At 34.4% G+C, this 20,598-nt stretch overlaps 1 protein-coding gene across 3 annotated transcripts in view; it reads right to left on the reverse strand.

Moving 5' to 3' along the window:
• The window catches only part of LOC111033413 (semaphorin-2A), a 373,923-nt gene that overhangs the window by 47,268 nt on the left and 306,057 nt on the right, over positions 1 to 20,598 (reverse strand). For all 3 annotated transcript variants that reach the window (XM_022314127.1, XM_022314126.1, XM_022314125.1), the window contains one exon: positions 9,946 to 9,997. In XM_022314127.1, coding sequence (XP_022169819.1) covers positions 9,946 to 9,997 — 52 coding nt within the window. The remainder of the gene's footprint in view (positions 1 to 9,945; positions 9,998 to 20,598) is intronic.

Here is a 20,598-nt window from a genome sequence, read left to right on the forward strand (position 1 = left end):
AAATCGGGTATACGGGGGAAAAAAAAATGTATACACATAATATACGTCATTATTATACATGCACACTGTTTATAAATAAATACTGCCCCGGCCATTAGTGGGCATGTTTCAATTTGCCCGGTCCAATTGTCGTTGCGGAGTAGTACACTGCACGTTTGAAGGGGTTTGGTTAATGATTTTTGCGGCTTTAATAACGGTTTGCTAATAATATACAGTGGTGACCGTCGAGCGCAATAGCCGAACTCGTGCCCACCGTTTTGAACGAAAAATAGTGCAATTATATATCGACCTCCGGGGTGGTGGCGGGGTGAATGTAGAGTGGCGGGTGATGAGGGGGCCGAAGATGACCGACGCTCGGCAGCTCGGTTTTATCGGCGGAATGACATTTTATGGGTAACTAAATAACAATTAAACGTTTTATTGCGACGCTAATATTCTAGGTGTGTATTATTATTATTATTATGTGCGCCATAACTGCAACAATAATAATATTATATCAAGCGGGACACGACGTGATAGCCGCGAAACGTTATCGCAAACGTGACTGAACAAACCTAATTCGAATTGATAAAAATCAAACTCGTTTCTTTTAGAAGGTTCGGTTTAAGGGGGACCACCCACATAAGAATACAAATTTATTATTTGCGACGATGACATTTTCACGAGTCATATTTACCTATTTCAATTTTTGTGTTCAAGGCGAGGTTTTTAAATTTTGTTTTGAATTTTTTTCCCAAACGATTTCATAAACTTCAGGTTTTTGTTTGAAATGAAAATATAAGTATAACAATTTCACTGTCTAGACGTTTATTTGACATTGCGTAAGATGATCCACCAAAAGATTACATATTCTGTAGATGTACATTATTTCTGTGTACTTGTTTTCGTACAACATAAAATAACGTATTTAAACAATAATATTTAAAAAAATATCTCAAAATTACTCGACGCTCAATTACACTGTTATAGAAAATGTTTTATAATGACAATTTATTTCTTTTCCCCATTTCATTAAACAAAACCAGTAAATTATATTCCCTCTTAAAGTCACATTACTAAGAACGTATTTATTATAAATGGGCTATAGAATAAATACATAATATTAAATCTCTTGAATTAAAATATTTGAAAATTAATAACATTTTCAGCAATTTTACAATAAAAATGTACAAAACAATTATATTGTACATTAATGTATTATGTATTAATTAAATATTTTTATATTGCTTTAGATGTTGAATAGAGCATCGCAATTTGAATACAAATATTGTATCATATGTCGATAGATATACTGATTGTTCAAGATTCACATTATTTTAAATGCAAATCTCGAAAACGTTAAAGAAATATAAACGAATTTTATAAATTTATCGTATAAAAATATTAATTCAAATCATATTATTTCAATTAACAAATACTAACAAATAAGAAGTAACGATTAGATTGTATACAAAGTGTACGAAATAGCTTAGGTACATTATTATTCTAACATTACAATTATATTCATTACAATTGGGTAGTGTTCTGGATGAAATTTAAAATAAGATTTTAATTTTCAATAATATTATTGAAAGAGCGTTTATTTTCACATTAAATTACAAATTAATATTAAACGATCTATGCTACTGAAATGAAACTGGAATCACACGTCAAATAATTAAATGGTATTTGTGTTCATTTCAAATCATACGGTTTTTGTACACAATTAATTTTAATGACGGCTTATTGTTGCAATATAAACGCTTCGTTTGGTGTGCTAAAATAGGCGTAATAATTCGAAAAAAATGATACACCGATCAGTGTACTGCGTTATTCAGTTTTTAAAATTAATTTTGTGACGGCAATAAAATATGACACGGCGAGTGACCGATAAAGAGACTTGTGGAGTCGTGATGATTTGAAGGTATAGAACGATTTTTTGTGAATCTGTACACACAAAAAGGCGAAATCGCGATGGATTTAAACGGCCGGGTAAAATCGAGAGAAATACATATACGAATGATGTGCATATAATAATTATTCGATAACGCTCATCGAATAAATCAAAACAAAATACGAAACAATAAAATATCAAATATTTCTACTGTCGCATGCTTCCACATATTGGTGGAACGTTTTATTTTATTCGCAGATCGTTCACGAACGAAACCGGCACCCAGATTTTTCGCTTTCAGAAGAAAATCTTTAACGGAACGCGGTGTACACGACTATTATACGGTTGGCACACGCACACATATACCTATATTATGTAAGTACGTGTAAATCTAATTCGGCGGAAGGAAAAAATCATCTTCCTCGCGCCGCGGGACGACGGCGGCGGCGGCGGCGGCGACGAACCACGCCGTAGGAAATAATTAATTATATTATCTCGGGCCACGTGAAAAACCCAACGGATCCAAGAACGTGCGAGACGTGTTATGTACGTGTACACGCGGTATACAGTACACGGGTACACGTTCGGTGTGGTATAATAATATGAGGTTATTCTGGAGCTAATGGGGCACGTATAACTGTCAGGACGGTTGCCGTTGATAAATTGTCGCGCGTCGTGGAAATTGCAGCTCGCGAAAAAAGACCGCACCGCGTTTTGGGGACGACCGCGCGTTCGGGGGATGAGTGCAAAATAATATAATATACATATACTACCTTCTACCTAAACGTAATGATACATAAACGTAAGCGTAATATGCACAAGGAATCGATCGTATCGCATATTGTATTAATATATTGTTTGGCTATTTTTTTTTTATCAATCGATCGTCGCGTGGCCGGTGGAGGTGGAAATTCGATGCGAAAGAACACGATCCAACAGTAACCGGTCGACTTCTACCCCCAAGCGCCGGGCACCCCTCACACGCGCGCACTCGAATTATATTATTTTTACATATTATAATATTATATTAGTATGTAACTTACATACTACATAGACATGTAGCCGCCATTAGAACGACGGAGAGTCGAGGAGACGAGGGAAACGTTGCAGCTGCAGTAGCGTTAAAAGAGCAATAAACGGTTTTAGGACGTGGTCCAAATAACTCTTAATTTAATATAATAACATCCAAGAGTCCGCAAATATTACATGGGGGAAGGGGGGAGCGCGTGGCCCGGGTCGGTGGCATTCGGCTAGTGTGGGGAGGGTATAACGGGGTCTTTAAGGGATTTCGATACCATCGCGGCGGCCGAATATATCGGGTCGTTTAATGATGGGCCGGCGGAGAGGTTATTTCGCTTATCAGTATGCGAATCTCTTTTTTCCGCCGGCGCCGTTTCGCGAACGTTTTAGACTCCATCCAGACTAATAAAAATAGCCCCTCCTCTCTCGTTCCCGCCAAAAAGAAAAACGACGATGACGATCCGTATATACGACATATCATTATATACTCACTTTACGACGTTTGGTTCCTAAGTTTTTACGACGAAAAGGACGTCACGTTATTGCATTGGATTGACCAATATATTCCGACATAATATATCCAGTACCAAAGATCCGTTTTATCCTTCTCCTGCCGTAGACTATCGTCACTGCAGTGGCTATGAAATCGATTTAATTAGATTTGATTAAATACGTCGACAAAAAGTTGACATCCAGCCAGTACGTCGTGTTATTATTATCATCGTATGATTTAATTAATATTTTTATGTTAATAAATAAGACCAATATACGAACGGGTAACAATCAGTGTGAACGAAATCATTAATAAGTATAGGAAAAACACGATGAATATCATTTTACATGAATTACATGATTTATAAATGAGAAAAACTTTGTAAACCATTGATATTTTGAGACACGAGACCCAATTGTTTTAAATTAAAAATAGCAGTATCATCATGGTTATAATATACTACCAAACATTATTCAGCTTCATAGTTATTTATATTTTTAATAAATATTACGCTTCTACTTTGACCAATAGGACCAGACACGAACATTATTAATAAAAAAAAACAACATAAAAACATACAGACAAAACCTTTCTACTCGTTATAAAAGGTAGAACCAAAATATTAATTAGATTCGTTAATACTGCGAGGCAAGGTATAATAATTATAAGTAATATAATCGTAAGGACGAAATGAAAAAAAAATACCATAAAAAGTGCTTAATATTTTTTTCCTTGTCTACTTGTGTTAAATCTATACGTTAATACCGCATTGAAGCTGATAAATCTGAAAAGGATGTTAGAAGAGTAACTAACCTTCTCATTACTGTTTTTGAATTTTATCTTCTGGTAAAACTAATTTGCAACAAGTCTTGTTTCCTTTTTATTTTTCTCTCCATTCACTCTCGCAAGCCGTGGATTTTCATTTACTCGGCCGCAGCTTATTTCCCGACATAACGGTTCATTTGGTCTCTGACGAAAGATCGAATGAGTCGAGACATGCCCTGCAGTGGCGGTTATGGGGCGAGTGGCGAGACACCCTTATTCACAATAATAATAATATTTTGAGAGGGTAGTGAAAAATATAATTCATATATAACACCAGAGCTGGAAATTAAAGTTCTCACTACTAACGAAGTCAACCGTATATATGATGCATTCTAAATGATGTCTATCAATTGTTTTTAAGAAGGTATAAGTATGAATGTGACGCCAATGCCTCTCTCTCATCATTAATGGATAAGTTAAATAGAACTCCAAGTATACTGATTTTTATCGTATTGCAAAGAATATTATCCATTGGTCTAATTCGATACGAGAAAAAAAATTGTATTATACGATTTTTTTTCGCTATGGTTTTCTTTTTTGCCCCACTGGTCGTCGGCGAAACAATATCACTGTCTACCAGAAACTTGTTACGAGTGTCTCATTAAAAGAAATTGTTCTGCGTTACTAATGAACCCTTTACAGACACTCTATGCGTAAAAAAAACACATACAAAAAGGTTTATAACGGTTGGGTGGGTTTTCCCTCGACTGGGACAATTTGGTTCACCGTCGGGAGTCGTCATTAAATTGGTCAAATTTGATTTTCACACGTTATCCCGCGCACTGTGTGTTTGGAAAAATTTTTGTTTGTAGACAAAAACATAATATAGTAAGAATGGGTGTAATGAAATCATAATTATATTATGAATTTTGTTTGGGTCCCGTAAAGCTGAATTCGTTTTCAAAACTTTTGTTCGTTGTGTTCTCTTTCATGAAACGTGTATATTATTATGATGTACCTACCTATTGCATGTGTGACGGTTATTATAGACATATAGGTACATTAATATGTTTAATTGATTGTTTTCGGTCGTTGGAGCGGTTACAGTTTTTTTTCCACACATGACTATATTATTATTACTTTATATTGCAATACAATAAATGTACAAAACCTACGTAAATCATTTTTTTTTAAAATTTATTTATAATTGAAAATAAATGTAATTCATTAGTTACCCGTATTTATTTAAATGTTATCGATTTTGCACAACGGGGATTGGAGATATCGGCTATCAGATGCCATAAAATAAATAAGTTTATAGAATAAGATTCGGTCACATAATAGTTATAGCGATATTTTTTATTAAAATGCTTCATTCAACAGTAATTTCTCAAAAACGATTTACTAATGCACTATATGTTTGTTCTCGAAATATTGCATGAATTATTAGTGTGACCAAAATATATCTCTCTAAAAAGTAAAAAAAAAAAAATTGCGTTCACTTGGTGGTAGCAAAAGTTTACAATTTTTGATTTTAAACGAAATTAATGAAGGTAGTACGAGAACATGTTCAAATGTAGTTTGTCATATTTCGCAAAGTGTAATGCGGTAAACTTCTTTAGACCATTTCAAGTATTCACGCACCTAAAACGTATGCAAGCGACGAACAAGTTTCTTTCGCTTGGGGCACTTTCCTCCCCCCCCCCCCCACAACGCTTAACTCTCATTTGTACCATTCGACAAAACTTCGTTAGGGGAAATCAGCAAATCGTCGACCGTGTTTTTGGCAACGACACGACTGAGAGATTCGGCATAGTTACTTAAAACGAATTCTTGTACGAAAAGTACTTATACCTCGATGACGAATCTTCTTCTATTAAAACATTCCAAACGTAAAATGATTCGGATTCAACTTTAAATTACGTTATACGACCCGTGGTTTTAATACGTTTCAGATGAAACTTTTGTGCAACATATTAAATGAAAATATTTCAATACCATTTCTATTTAAAATATTTTTTAAGTCGCCAATCAGCAGGAAAATCAAAATGAAAGAAAAGACTGCTAATAACCGTAATAGATCCAACCCCGCTGCCATAATCTAGTTGTAATATAATATTATTTCGCACACTCGATTTATGATTATAATTACAATACAATTATTTATACAACATTAAACTGGTATATTGTTCGAAAATAGAATAATATTACAAAACCACATAATTATAGCTATAGACTGTTTTTTTATTTGTATTCCAGAAATTGCTATTCGTTTCATTAATAGCAAAAATTAGAATTAACATTTGAATACTACATGTTTATATCGTAAGATTTTCTGAACAAAAATAGGTATTGTTAATACACAATGGGAACACGTTAAAATGTTTGCACAAAGGGCTCGGACTAATGGTACAGTGTTTAATAATAATAACAATAATTTCTACTTTATTCAAATGCAAATATAATAATGAATTTCAAAAATCCACCCTCCGGATTAAATTCCACTTATGTACAGTGCGCACCGTACAGTGTATTATGGGGGGATGGGTCTGAGCATTGTACGTTAACGAGAACGGTCCGGATAAATTTTCGCTATAAATTTGTAAGCCCCCGTTGATAACATAAAACAAATTTTATGTTTTTTCAATTCCTACATCAATAAATCATCATAAAAATGAAACACACGTTATTTATGTAGACGAGCAACAACGGTAATTACATTTCGCTATTATTAGTTATATTATTATGTTTTGTAATAATTTTGCTCCGGTTCCGGATGTAGAATATTGCTCGCGGGTTTGTTCGTTTGGACGAGCAAATAAGCGCCATGGACACTATGCACCCTACACAGGGTGGAGGGTGGTAAAAAAAGTTTCCATTTTCCGCAAACCGTTTCCTATCGGACGAATTACGGAGAGGAGCTCGACTCTAATGTCATTGCTGTTCGGTGTGAGTGTATACACTATACACACATATATATGTATATATATATATATATATATATACATAGGTACAGGAATGATGGACATGGTATATATAGTGAGGTCGTTACATTATATCATTACGGCGGAGAAGCGGATAGAAGCCACATAGGTTTAAATGTTTAAAGACGTATTGGCCGTTTTATGGATTTTCGGTACCCAACATTCCTGAACCGACCAACATTATAGCGTCCGTAATTCTAAAAGGGTTGACCACATAAAATATTGCTGTGTGTACCCATCAAAGTATCAGCGTAGTATTGGGATCATTACGTACCTACATTGCTGCTGCTGGCCATAAGTTATTATTTTAATTACGATTTATGGTGGTTCGGTGCGATGCGACGACCTCGGGGGATTTAAACTTGTTTAGAAAAATATACGAGTATGGTACAGTAACATTGTTTTTTTTTCACCTTTGGTGCACTGTACGAATTTAATTCAATAAAAGTTCAAAATAAATGGCCTCAGGTGAGTGAAAAGTCGGGTTTTCTCTTTATCATATTTTTGGGTTTTTTTTTTACCATTTACATTATATGTATATATGTACATTTTTTTTTATAATATGTATAATGTAATATTAATAACGATAAATGAGACCAGTGCAGCTTTTGAAATTTATGACCTTTGACCCTTTCGCCGTACATGCGCGTAAATACTGAAATTTTCATCTCCCACTTCTCGCTTCCGCCATATTCTCCAAACGAGGTTAAACAGGACTTGTGATTTATGCCTAGCAATTACATGCGGTCAAAGGCTCACCGGGACGGGGAATGCAATTAGGTTGCACCGTTGATGTACGACCGAAGCGAGAATTTTGAAGATTTTAATTTGCCACAATTGCTTCACCGTGTAAATGAGAGCGCCGTTAATTTCGGGATGTTCTTTCAACTTGAAATTAGTTCGAAACGCCGGGAACACCACCTCCTCCTGTTCCCCACCCCGGAGGCTCCCTATTACTTGTTATTCACCGTCTCCTTGTCAGGCATTTTTTTAACTGAAAAGTTATTAGCATTAATAACTATTTAAATATCCCCTCAGGTAAATAAATAATTTCCTTAAAACAATTCCCAACGAAAAGCAACGAGGATATTAAAACAAAAACGGATATTAAGACTACTATAGGTACCTATAGTTTTTTTTTTAATTATAAAAATATATTTCTAAAATTTGAAACGTATAACAAATGAATAATAAAAAAAAAAAAAGTTTAATTGAAATAATTTGACAAGAAAAGGGCATTCGTTTTTTATACAACGTGCATTCGTCTGTTACAATACAATTAAATTGATACGAGTACAGTACCTACTACTATAGTAAGTTATTTATACGTATAACACATCATATATATATATTTTATGTCAGTCTGTACTCAGTTGTATAGTTTCTTTATTCCGATATTCGTTCAGAAAATAATATTGGGTTCATGATATACCATTCATAATAATAGCTGTTTATTTTACATTTTACTAGGAATCATAATATAAATAATGTTCGTATACTTTTAAAATGTATACAACATTTCTAGGTAAAAAAAACAATATACATCGTACCTATATAATACTAGGTAAATAGTGTGAAATGTGATCCAAATAATGGCCTCGAGCCATTTGTCAATTTCGAAAAATAACCCAAACCATCAAATATTTATCAAAAGATTTGAGGATAAAACACAGTATACATACAAGAATGTTTGAAGGTATGCACTAGTTGGTACTATATACACTAAATGTTTAAGTACCATAAGTAGACGTAACAAACTTCATATAATTACGTAGGTTTATTATTATTTTCAATACATGCTAGTATATTTATGGCTTTCTATTTAATTATGAGCTTATTTAATTTATTGAAACTAATACTTTCGATTATGTATTATGAACATGTTATAATATAACCCTAAACATTTCCTTTTTAAGTTTTAATCAACTTGGACCCATAAAACGGTATTAACATGGTATTGTGTGGGAGAAATTAATATTATAAATTAGTAGGTAGTCAATATTCAGTATAAGACAGTATAAGTATACGTAATTTGCAAAGGTTTTTAAGATCTTGAAAGTATTAAGGTACCTACTTGATATTTCGGATATTATGCAACTATATTACCTAAAATAATTTTATCCGTTGTATTAATTGGCAAAGATTCGAAAATTTAATTTATTAGTATTATTAGATTATTTTCAATACATTAATCTTTGTAGTGTATTTTAAGTACCCATATTTATTATTAATTTAACAATTCAAAATAGTTTTAATAGTTTGAGTGAAAAACACTCAGGATAATTGTATAACAATCGTTTTTGCGTGTTTAATAAAAGTGTTTGGATGCTTAAGACATTGCAATGTTCTAATTTTTTTATTTGGCCAATACTATTTCTGTATTCTGATATTAGCGAAAGATAAGTGATATTATTAGAGGTGTGCGTATTAATAAGTATTTGTCAAAAGCTGTTTTGAAGCATTTCAATCAATATTGAAATACGAATTCGAGGATTAAATATAGACGAGCCTAAAACTTTTATAATACCCAATAAGTATATAATTATAATATGCAAAGTGTTGTTCTAAGTCGTTTTAAGCACATAGTTTATGAAGTAGGTAATTAAATTATATATTATATTTTAGTCAAGTACTTTTTGCAACAATTCGACGACAACGAGTGGTTGCACACATTCTTCGTCGATCTTCCTTATGGTATATAGGTGCAATTATTTGACATTGTTTTAATCGAGTGATGAGTTCTCAATGTAAAAATAGTTAGGTTATTAACCAATACGAACGTCAAGGAATAATTAACAGTTTGTACGTACCTTGCAGCTGGAGTGGCTGATGTTGCTCAGGTTCAGCCGGTACACGTGATCCCTGAAAACCAAATCAACCAACATTATATATATAATTAATTAATTAACGAAGTATACGGAGGGCGGGAGCACTAAGGTGATTAGTACTGTAATAGACAAGGGCCTGTCACTATTTAGACGATCGAAAAGTTTTCAGCCCCGCAGTGAACTGTCAGGAGGCAGAACGCGAGTGGGTCTACCGCCGACTTCCGTGTGTGTGTGCGTGCCGCGGACTTTGGAGTATTGACCGGGTATGGGCGAGGGGGCGACAGAGAAATGATTAAACTTTAGAATTAATTTAGGATCAGAATTTATGTACACATATATACATAATATAATATGTACACGCCAATCCCAGAGAGAATGCAATTGAACATGTGCCGCCGAGCTTATTACGGCGTATATTCGGAATGTTTGTTTGGCATAACGCACTGCGCACACACGTCACGAGCAAGATGACGATAATAATTATAATAATAATAATAATATGATAATGCTAAAAAGAGACGGACGTTTGGAGTATCAAACAGTTAAGTTTTGTCGAAATATACGCATAATATAGGTACGCGGAAATGACGTTCGCGCCAGTATTGTGCGAAATGTTTATTATTACGATTGTATTATATCGTCTAGGGTGTCAACGTTACGATGACGACGATGCATGATGATGATGATGATGATGATAATAATATGCTCAAAATGTGTTTATTCCGCGTGAAGGTTCGTCACGTCGAGTCGAAATTCGCAATAACTTGGAGTGCATACGATAATACGTGGTTAGATATTGGATAGGCGAGGAGTTCTGTATTTTATTTTTTTCGACCGTCTCATTCAGGAAATAAAAACATTTTTTTTTTCAGGCATTCAATAGAGAGTCGACCATATTTTCAATTTGTTTTCGATATTCTAATATAATTACGTTCGACTATCGTTGGGTAGATAACTATTATTTATATAATGTCCTAACACGTTCGGTGCACATAATTAGCCAGTTAATAATAATATGAATGATAAAAGGAGCGCAAAACTAATTAAAATATTGCTGGTAGGTTGTGGTTTGGGCGAGTGTGTTTGCCCATTTAAGTGTAAAAAAAAAAAAATGTAATCCTCTCCCTAGAAAATTCAACTAAACCTCTGCATGTTCGTATATTATACACTCGGTGTCCTTGGGTAGTTTCTCGTCTCGGGAAATACGATCGGTATTATAAAACTTATGTTTCAGGCAAACGTACCACGCGGGCTAAGAACCGTAAACCGCAGACTCTGTGCACACGATTATCGTGTTCCCGAATACATTAAAATAGAAGGCCGAAATGGTATTAAATACGCACACCCTTTGAACGAAGGGATGTTCGCGGTGGCTCAAGTACGGTGGATAATGATCATAGATGTTAGCGGTGGTCAAAGGATAATATTATTTGTCGTGTCGGATGCACACCGTCGTCATAGGTCGAACGTGTTTGTTAAAAAACGTGTCGTACTACTCGACGGACACAAATGTTTAAATGAAACAAATGTACGACAACGGTGTTCGATCGACTTACAGAAAATATCTCCCACTCCATTAGTTGGCAACTTGAAGGTTTTCCGATCGTATTGTTTATTTCCGTGTTATATGGCACACTTATATTGGCTATATGGCAAAGTGAACGTGTGTGTTTGATAGTTTTTCCGAATAAAAGCCTCGCAGCAAACCATCGGACGATTTTCCGACACGGCGTCACCGGACAACTAGCAATATTATTGTTGTCCATCGATTATTGTACGGACTACGTAGGCCTATGTATTATATTAAACTACAATATATTAACGGTGTTAGTTCAGAATACTTCATTAGACATCTTACGGATCTGGTATGATCATAGTTGTTGCAACCTACGTGCAATAGCTTTAAACGGAGATGGATTTTATGTGCTTAAATTTTTTTTTTTGTAAACAAAAGACTTGTTGTAGGTACAAAGAATAAAATTATGGAATTAAGTTTTTTTTCGCAATTTTAAGGTATCCATGCATTAAAAAAAAAAATATTTAATATTATTAAACTATCGATTTACGAAACGGTACAAAAAAAATGAATCAAGCAACAAATATTTGCAACAATATTCGTATAGTTAAAATAATTTATTAATAAAACATAAAAATAAAATCACTGCGAACTTATAATAAAATTTAGAAAAAATAATATTAGTTTTTCTTTATGACTTTATCTACCTATGTTTATATTCATTTATTACACAATTTTTATAAACCATAAGTATCTCAAAAATATTCAAAATACAATTTGTACCTATACAACATGAAAATAGCCAATAACAATAAACAAAGGTAGGTTTAACATCGTTTATTAAATTTGATAATTGGCTTTAAATTTGAAACGACAATACAACATTATAGGTGGTGCCGATGCGAACCGAGCGAGATGAGTGTTCAACACCCTGTTACTGAAAAATAATCTGCAGCAGTCCTTACTTTTTCAAGTGTGACATAATTGGAGCAAAAAAAAAAAAAAAATACGACAATATACAATAATATATTAATTTTAAACCTTAATATAATGGAGAGGTAGGTAATTGTACGTCTCGTCACAACAGCACAATACGGCTCAGGTTATTTTGATTTAATTTGCGCGTTCGGTCGTGAAGCAATTTTTACCGCGTTTCAATTAAAAAACAAATACTCGTGTAATATTTTCGATCGAGAGTTATTTTATTTCACGAACGATTTCTTTTATGCCCCACGGGGGTTAACGCAGTAGTCTCGCCCCCGGTATACACATTGCCGCAGCGGAGATCAATATCCAGCCAGATTACCATTACTTTCATACCACGGTGCCGGCGTTGACTTTTTATTTAATTATAAATTTTTTCGTCTACCCAACCGTGCGTTAATTTCATCTCGAGCGCCCAGTGGGTGCCCCGTCGCCTTGGGTGCGGGACGACGGGAGCGGTACAAATTGACGGGGAATTTTTCGTCCCAATAATTCGGTTGCGGGCGGGCTGAGCGAGCGGCAGTGTGGGTGGAAGGACGGCTTTTTAAAAACAGCCTTTAGAATGTCATAACGAAACGGCGTATAAATCAGCTGCAGACCCCTACAACAAGCCCACCCCAGTCCTGTATAGAGGCGGCGTATATATAATATTATATAGTGAGCACTGTGCCGCTATTCTTCTGCGGCGGCGAGATATCGAACCGGAACGCGCCAATCGTCGAGGTACGACAACACAGTGACGGGGTGGCAGACGGAGCAGAGAGACTGAGAGAGAGAGAGAGAGAGAGAGAGAGAGAATTGAAGTATATATATTCTTTGTGTGTGTGTGTGTGTGTGTGTGTGTGTGTGTATTATAGCAGCAGTGGAAGAGACAAGAGGAGAAGCGGGGGAGGGCGACTGTTTAATTTCACGGTTCGACTGGCAAACTCTATGCTATTTACTATATATATATATAAATATAATGTATACGAGTGTGCGTTTGTTTGTGTGTGTGGCTCGTTATTTAGTTCGCAAAACAAACATACGAGATGGCAATGATGAGCCGCGGAACTTGCAGCGGGGATACCGCGGTTACGGTTTGGTTTTTTTGCCCTCCCCGTTTGTTTGGTTTTTACCATGCGCCGCCGTGGTACTCTCGTCGGCGCGGCGAGTGCGAGTGCGAAGAAGAGTCTATCGAAACTTAATATATATAGATTCGCTCTAATTCTCATTAATTAACAATGACGAGGGTGACGGCGACGACGTCGACAACAACGACATCGCTCGGTAGTCGTCCGTTCTTAATGATAGTTAATGCCCTCGGAAATACATCCGTTTATCTTGAAAACTCTTTTTAATGCATACCGGTTTAATGAAGTTTATAACAACCCGAAATCAAACTTCCATAATTTGTTATTGATTTCGTAATTCGATAAAAATATAAGCCTCTAATAAATACGGCTTGACATTTTTCCCTTGATTATAATTATGTACCTAAATTGTGTGAGTTAAAAGTGTTTGTAACCAATAAAATAATATGTTTCATACAAAAATGTGTAACATTTATGTAATTTAATTTGCGTGTTAATTAAATCTGTACGAGTAAACAATCCTTAGCAAAATTTAATTTACATATTATGAATTGTACAACATTTATATTAAAATACATATTAGTAAGTAGTAAAATAATTTGTTTTAACTAATATTAATATAATATTATCGAAGCTAATAATATTGTTTGTAAATCGAACAGTAAATACTGAACAGAGATTGTTTTTCTAAATCATGTGCCCATAAATATACAGCAATAATAAATAATAATAGTATAACATCATGCATTTATGCTAGTCGATAGATCAAACCTATTTCTATCTATTGATGCACGCTTATATTTTATTGTTCATCTCAATGATATTTATACACGATTCGAATAGTTCATAAACGTTTGGACTTTTTGCAAACCATTAAATCGATGGTTTGTTTTGCACAAACAACAAAAAAAATTATTTGTATTGGGCACAATATTTTAATATGATTCTATAAGGAAACATCATAAAAAATACGTTGTTTGCTTTAATGGGTTCGTATTACATAAAAACATAATTTTAGATATTAAATTCAGTGTACTTCGATCGAAAATTTCGAAAACAAAAAAAAATATGTATGTAAATATTAAATATAATATTGCACGTGTATTGTTTTTGCGAAGCCAAAGTGCGCAATTTTTAAGTTTTTATGTTTCATTTTTTTTCCTTCGCCGTAAACGTGTTGTGTGTGTATTGGACAATGTGTTCCAAACATGCAAAACTATCTCATTTAAACTCCCAAAACTGGGCTATTACAGTATAAACTTTTATAGTGGTCGGTCGAGAACGGGTAAAAAAAAATATCAAAAGTACGATACCCTTAAGTACCATAAGAAAGCTTTCGAAACAAAAAAAAACTCCATGCACTGTCAATTTGTCATATTTTTAAATTTTCTTGCTTCTCCAAAATCAATAGAAGAACATATCCCACTCGAGTTGATAAGTGTGTGTTTAATGATATAATATATATCACTCTTTGGATACTTTTGGTGAGGCTGCATTTCGCACACATACCTATCTTTTGAAATATTTTAGAAGTAACTACAGGTAGGTATGTATATAGCTGTTTAATGCGCACCACAATAAACGGACATTATATAAGCCATAAAGGAATGCCAAATAATAATAATAATAATATAGATTTAATAAAAAGATAGCTTAATTAATGAGAGCTATTCAAAACAGTTAATGACGCTCGAGGACGGAGATAGGGATCAATCCGCGAGCAGTATAGCAACGCCGCGATGAAATCAAACAATTCGAGGACCGACCTGGCGGGGCGGCGAAGAATAAAAAAAAATGTGACGATTGAAAAATAAAAAAACGAGAAAACAACACAATTGGTCGGACACACGTTCGTGAAATACGGTAAACTGAATATACATTTGCCGAAGTTTTTCGCGCACTATGGATTTTATGTAAAATAGGTTTAGCACACTCGCGGTGAACGTATATTGTTTCGATTGCGGAATGAGAGGGCAATAATTACATCAAAGCCGCGAAAACTGCGTACCTAACCGTCAAACATTCATATTTCGCATAGTAAGTAAATTTAATTTACATCGCGGGCGTGCGATATTTTAGCGGTGCGAAACGAGTTGTAATTTTCCCCTCCTCTCGTATACCTACCCTCGAATTATGACTTGATTTATTTTTCATATTTTCGAAACGTCGAATGCTTATACACCCAACTACCTACGGTGTAAAACATTATGTATTATAGCAGAGTACAGACGTAATTTGTTTCACCCACCACCGACAACTCGTGAGACAACATTATTATTATTATTATTATTATTATTATTATTATATTATACGCGTCATGTACAACGCGACGAAAAAAAATTAAACGAAACGATTTTCGACGGTATTATTATTATTATTATTATTATACACCGCCTCCGCGTCGTTAACGTTTTTCAATATTCAGTATCCTATTTTTAAATTTAAATGTGTTATACATTATATTGTTATTGCATAAATATACGAATATTCGAAAAGGCTCGTAAACCGTAAGCGATATTATTGTGCCGAACACAGTGTTTCCGGTATAGATTTTAATTTATCTTTTAGCGTGCACCGTAGTCAGTAGCTGTTTTACAATAGTTTCGATAATATAATATTATGGAATATAAAATAATAAAACACCGATTCGTTCCTCCCGACCCGATTTCTTTTAAACATAATTTTTGCCATTGTCGCCGTGTAAACCATACTCCGAGTCATAATAATTTATGAGTCACTATTTAGTGTCACTGTATTATCGTTATTTATGATATAAGCCTACATGGATAAAAATGTTTACATACTTATTTTTAATGTGTTTTTCTAAAGTTCCCAAATTTTATTATACCATTTTTCACATAATAATAATAATACAAATATACAGGGTGATTGTTGTAAGAGTAAACGCTCTTTTTCTCAAAAACGTATTAAATTGTGTACAAATAATTTTTTTTTATACAATTTGAAGTTTGAAGTCATTATTACAAACAAAATCTTTCATATCATATTTTTACTATTACGTATCTTTAAAGTTTATTACTTTTTTGAGTAGCAACATTTTCATTTCATATTCCCGAGTAAAAAATATTTCTGAGAATTATAGTAAGTAGGTACCTACATAAAAATCAAATTTTGAATGAGTAGCTGATTAATTATAAGCATCTACATTTTTTAAATTGAAATAAGTGGAACATTCTGGCATTTAATCTGTTTGTCTATTACTATACTACTAGTCTAATAGCATTCATAATTTCTGAATTCTGATTTTTCATTGAAAATGTTCAAAAAATATTCTGATAAGGAATATTAAATTTAAAGTTTATGTTTTATTCAAAAAAAGTAATCAATTTAAAATAAGATTGGGGTTTAAAAAAATAGTATGGAATATAATAATTTGTTAATATTTGAAAATGCTTTTAAGCATTTTTCCATTACTGGGCATAATAATAATAATTATAATATTATGAACAAATTAAATTTCTAATACATAGATACAATAACAGTTTAAATGTATACAATCATTGACTTTGAGCAATGGTCAATCGTTAGGTCGAAAGAATTGGATTGCGGAAACAGGCCACTTCCTTTAGAAGCTAAGAATCTGTATTTCCTTTAAAAGATTCATTAAAAAATTCAAAGTTTATTGGAAAGTATAAATAAAACATTTTATGAAACTCCGAGATCGAAAAAATTACGTTGTTAACTGCTTACGTTTATCAATTGCTTGTAGATATAACCAAAAGTAGTTATATTGTTTATACAAATCAAAATTAATTAAAACAATATTCTTTTCTGGAAACTATGAATAGTGCAGTAAATATTAAATAATAAATAAATTGCAATTATTTAATATAGTATTATAATGTTAGGTAATATGTTTGCATGCATGCATTTATTGACATTGATTACTTTATTATAAAAATAAACTTAAATAGGGAGTTATTATGAAAACAGGGCCAAGACTTTACAACCTTACTATTTTATAATATTAAAACGAAATAACATTTTGTATACGATGAAAATTAATTTTAAATTTAATCAAAAAAAGTTAGGATTAAAATTATGTCAAATTAAATTTGTGTATAGTAAAAATATATATATTCACTGAAAACGCACAGGAAATGTCATGAAAACATTTAATTTCTAATTGAATTATGAGATTTTAACGAAAAAACATTCGTGCTAGGGTACAAGTCTGGTTAATAAGTCTAACGAAGATACACTTTATAATTTAATTTGAACTTTTGAAATTTCTAAGGACAGAACGTGTTTTCTCCCCCTTCTTTCGTTGCAAGTTTATCTCTCGACATACATTAGTCGGTACTGGCGAGAGGGACGTTTTGTTTATGAATACGAGCGCAGATAAATTTCATTTGCGACACATTCAATTTGGCGTAGACAATAAACGAAGGCGAAGGAGACGCCGTTTGTAAAGGTCCGTGGAGACGGAGGCAATAATGAATGTTCGGACACGTAATTTTGAGAGTTTTCCTGAGGATGAAAAAGGTAGTTTACACCGGAGTTTAAAAGATTAATTAAAATTAAAATATTCGTGAACGCCGGACAAATGTATTCAAATTATTATAGTGCTATAAATTGTAACTGCAACCACATTAAGCAGGAAAAAATGTATCTTGTACCTAAATTTAATGAACATAAATATTAAAATAATCAGTTGAATATACATATTCCAGAAAAATTAAATACAACTGCATCATATGTCTCGTCAAAATGCACTAATATTTAATTCTGTAAAATATGGACTCGATTGTTGGTTAGATGAATAATTAAAAGTTAACCGCTGGCAAATACATACAGTAGGTGCACTCAATGACGGTAAAAATATATAGAAGTTATTTTCAAATAATCTATACTCCTTATTGATTTAAGGACATAATAATATGATCGTTGGGTGGGTACCTAACGGAGGGTATTCAAAACGTTGAGCAGTGAAAAATAAAGATTGTGCTTAGGTACTGACGAGTAGTTCACGATTAATAATTATATGATTAAGAACGACGGTGCTGACGTTAAAACGCACTGAAATCTGCCGGCACAGAGGTACCAAAGTCGAAGAACGAGCAGTTTATCGAGCCACGTCCGCCCGCCGACGATCAACCGTCAATCGAAAAATACCCATCAGTCACCAATGATGAGCTGCCAGGACGCGTTAATATCCGTCTTTTTAACAAACTGCACGTGAGCGCATTACCTGTACACTGTCTGTACGTATATACGTTTCTATATTTATAAAGAGGGGGGGGGGAGGAGGAGGAGGAGAGAGAGAGAGACAATACACGTGAGTATGTATAGAGTTATATTGAATTAGCGCCTAGGCAGCCTGCACTGCCACACCGCTATAATTCCATTGTCGGCGGGTAATGGCAGAATCACTTTTGGCCTCCCCGTCACAGCCGCAATATTATTTTCAAGTAATACCTGCAGCGAGTTTTCGGCAAAAAGCTATATAATGAGATTTGTCTCGGTCCTAAGCCGTCACACGCGGGGGAGTAGAGTTCGCCCCCCCCCCACTCACCACCACAAGGACGCCGCTACCATTCCGGAGATCCAAGAACGATGATGCACGGGCTAAGCGCATTGCCGAGCCGTGCTCAGGCGAGGGGTTCTAATGCTCTGGGGAACTGAAAATCCCGCTTTTCGCATCGAATCCGATACGGAAATGTTGCGATTAAATTAAAAACACGAGAAATATGTTTTGTGAATTATTCAAAGCAATATAATGTACGCGGTCGGCGGCGGCGCGATGCGGATCATGCAAGTATATTATATATTATATAAGGTAACCGTTAATCCGAACCGGCTCGTATATATATATAGTGTAGTCGTCGTGGGCAATGCATTTTTGGGCCAAAGTGTACGACTTGCCGCCGTAAACATGCAAGCCAAACCTTTGGGTACGTCGCTTTTGAATAATACATAAGCGCGATAACGGGGAGGTTTTATTTTTAATAGTGCAAATATACGCAGTATGAAAAACCACTATATGGTTTACAGTTTTTTTGGTTGATTGCGTTGGTTTTGAAATGCATAAAGGGAAGAAGCTGCATTCGAGCGAAAACGGTATTAATATTTAACGGGTTTCCCGGCGGTGCAAGCATAAAACAAAACAACAAAAAAAAGGTATGACATCCCCCGGGGGCTTACGGCGAGATGCCAAAAACGCGTTTTTACTATTTTCGAATGCGATCTTTCAACTGGTACTGAACACGTTATGTCAGGTTTTAGACAGGTCCTATTATTAGGGACATGAATAAGACATAACGCAGAAACCGCCGCCGCCACGGTAATAAATTATTCAATTCGTGTCATTATTAATACGTATGGGTGTGTATTATAATATAATATGATATTATAATATAGTAATATAATATAATAGCAGCACTGAGCACGAAACGTTTGTCTAATTCTTCGGCGGACGTGTAGAGAAATCAACAAACACTATATTACATTATGTTTAAACGATTTGCGTACCGTAAATCAGATACTTCAGGTATACCGAATAAACTTCGAAACGAACGTTTTATGACTAATATATAATAAAGTTGGAACATTAGTCGTAATTTTCGTGCAGAACGGTACGTTCGTAGGTAGGTAGGTAATAGGTAATTAGTTGTTTCGGGAAACTTTAAGTCACACACACACGCACATATATAGGCGCCAACGACCTACGATGCGGGGAAAAGTGTGAGCGAGATATAGATATACGTGGGCAATAATATAAGACAATAGCGCGAGCGGGGAGGAGAAGCGGGGAGAGGGAGTGGAAGGGCAAGTAAGAGAGGGGGCCTGTAGTTAATACCAAACGAATTTATGATGTACCTACACGGCGTGAACCGACGGTTATTTCAGATTTTCGGGAATTTGCTGAATTTGAATTATTCTACTGGAAATATTATTATTATTATTATTATTATTATATACTTACACGGCGGAGTTCTTGTAGTGGAAGTTATACCACCCATTCCTCCCCCCCTCCGGCGGCGTGCTTACAAGTACTCGATGCCGTCGAGGGCAGGGGTTGGTCGATGGAGGGGTTGGGTCGCG

Source organism: Myzus persicae, unplaced genomic scaffold (assembly GCF_001856785.1).
Source record: "Myzus persicae strain clone G006 unplaced genomic scaffold, MPER_G0061.0, whole genome shotgun sequence".
Lineage (NCBI taxonomy): Eukaryota > Metazoa > Arthropoda > Insecta > Hemiptera > Aphididae > Myzus > Myzus persicae.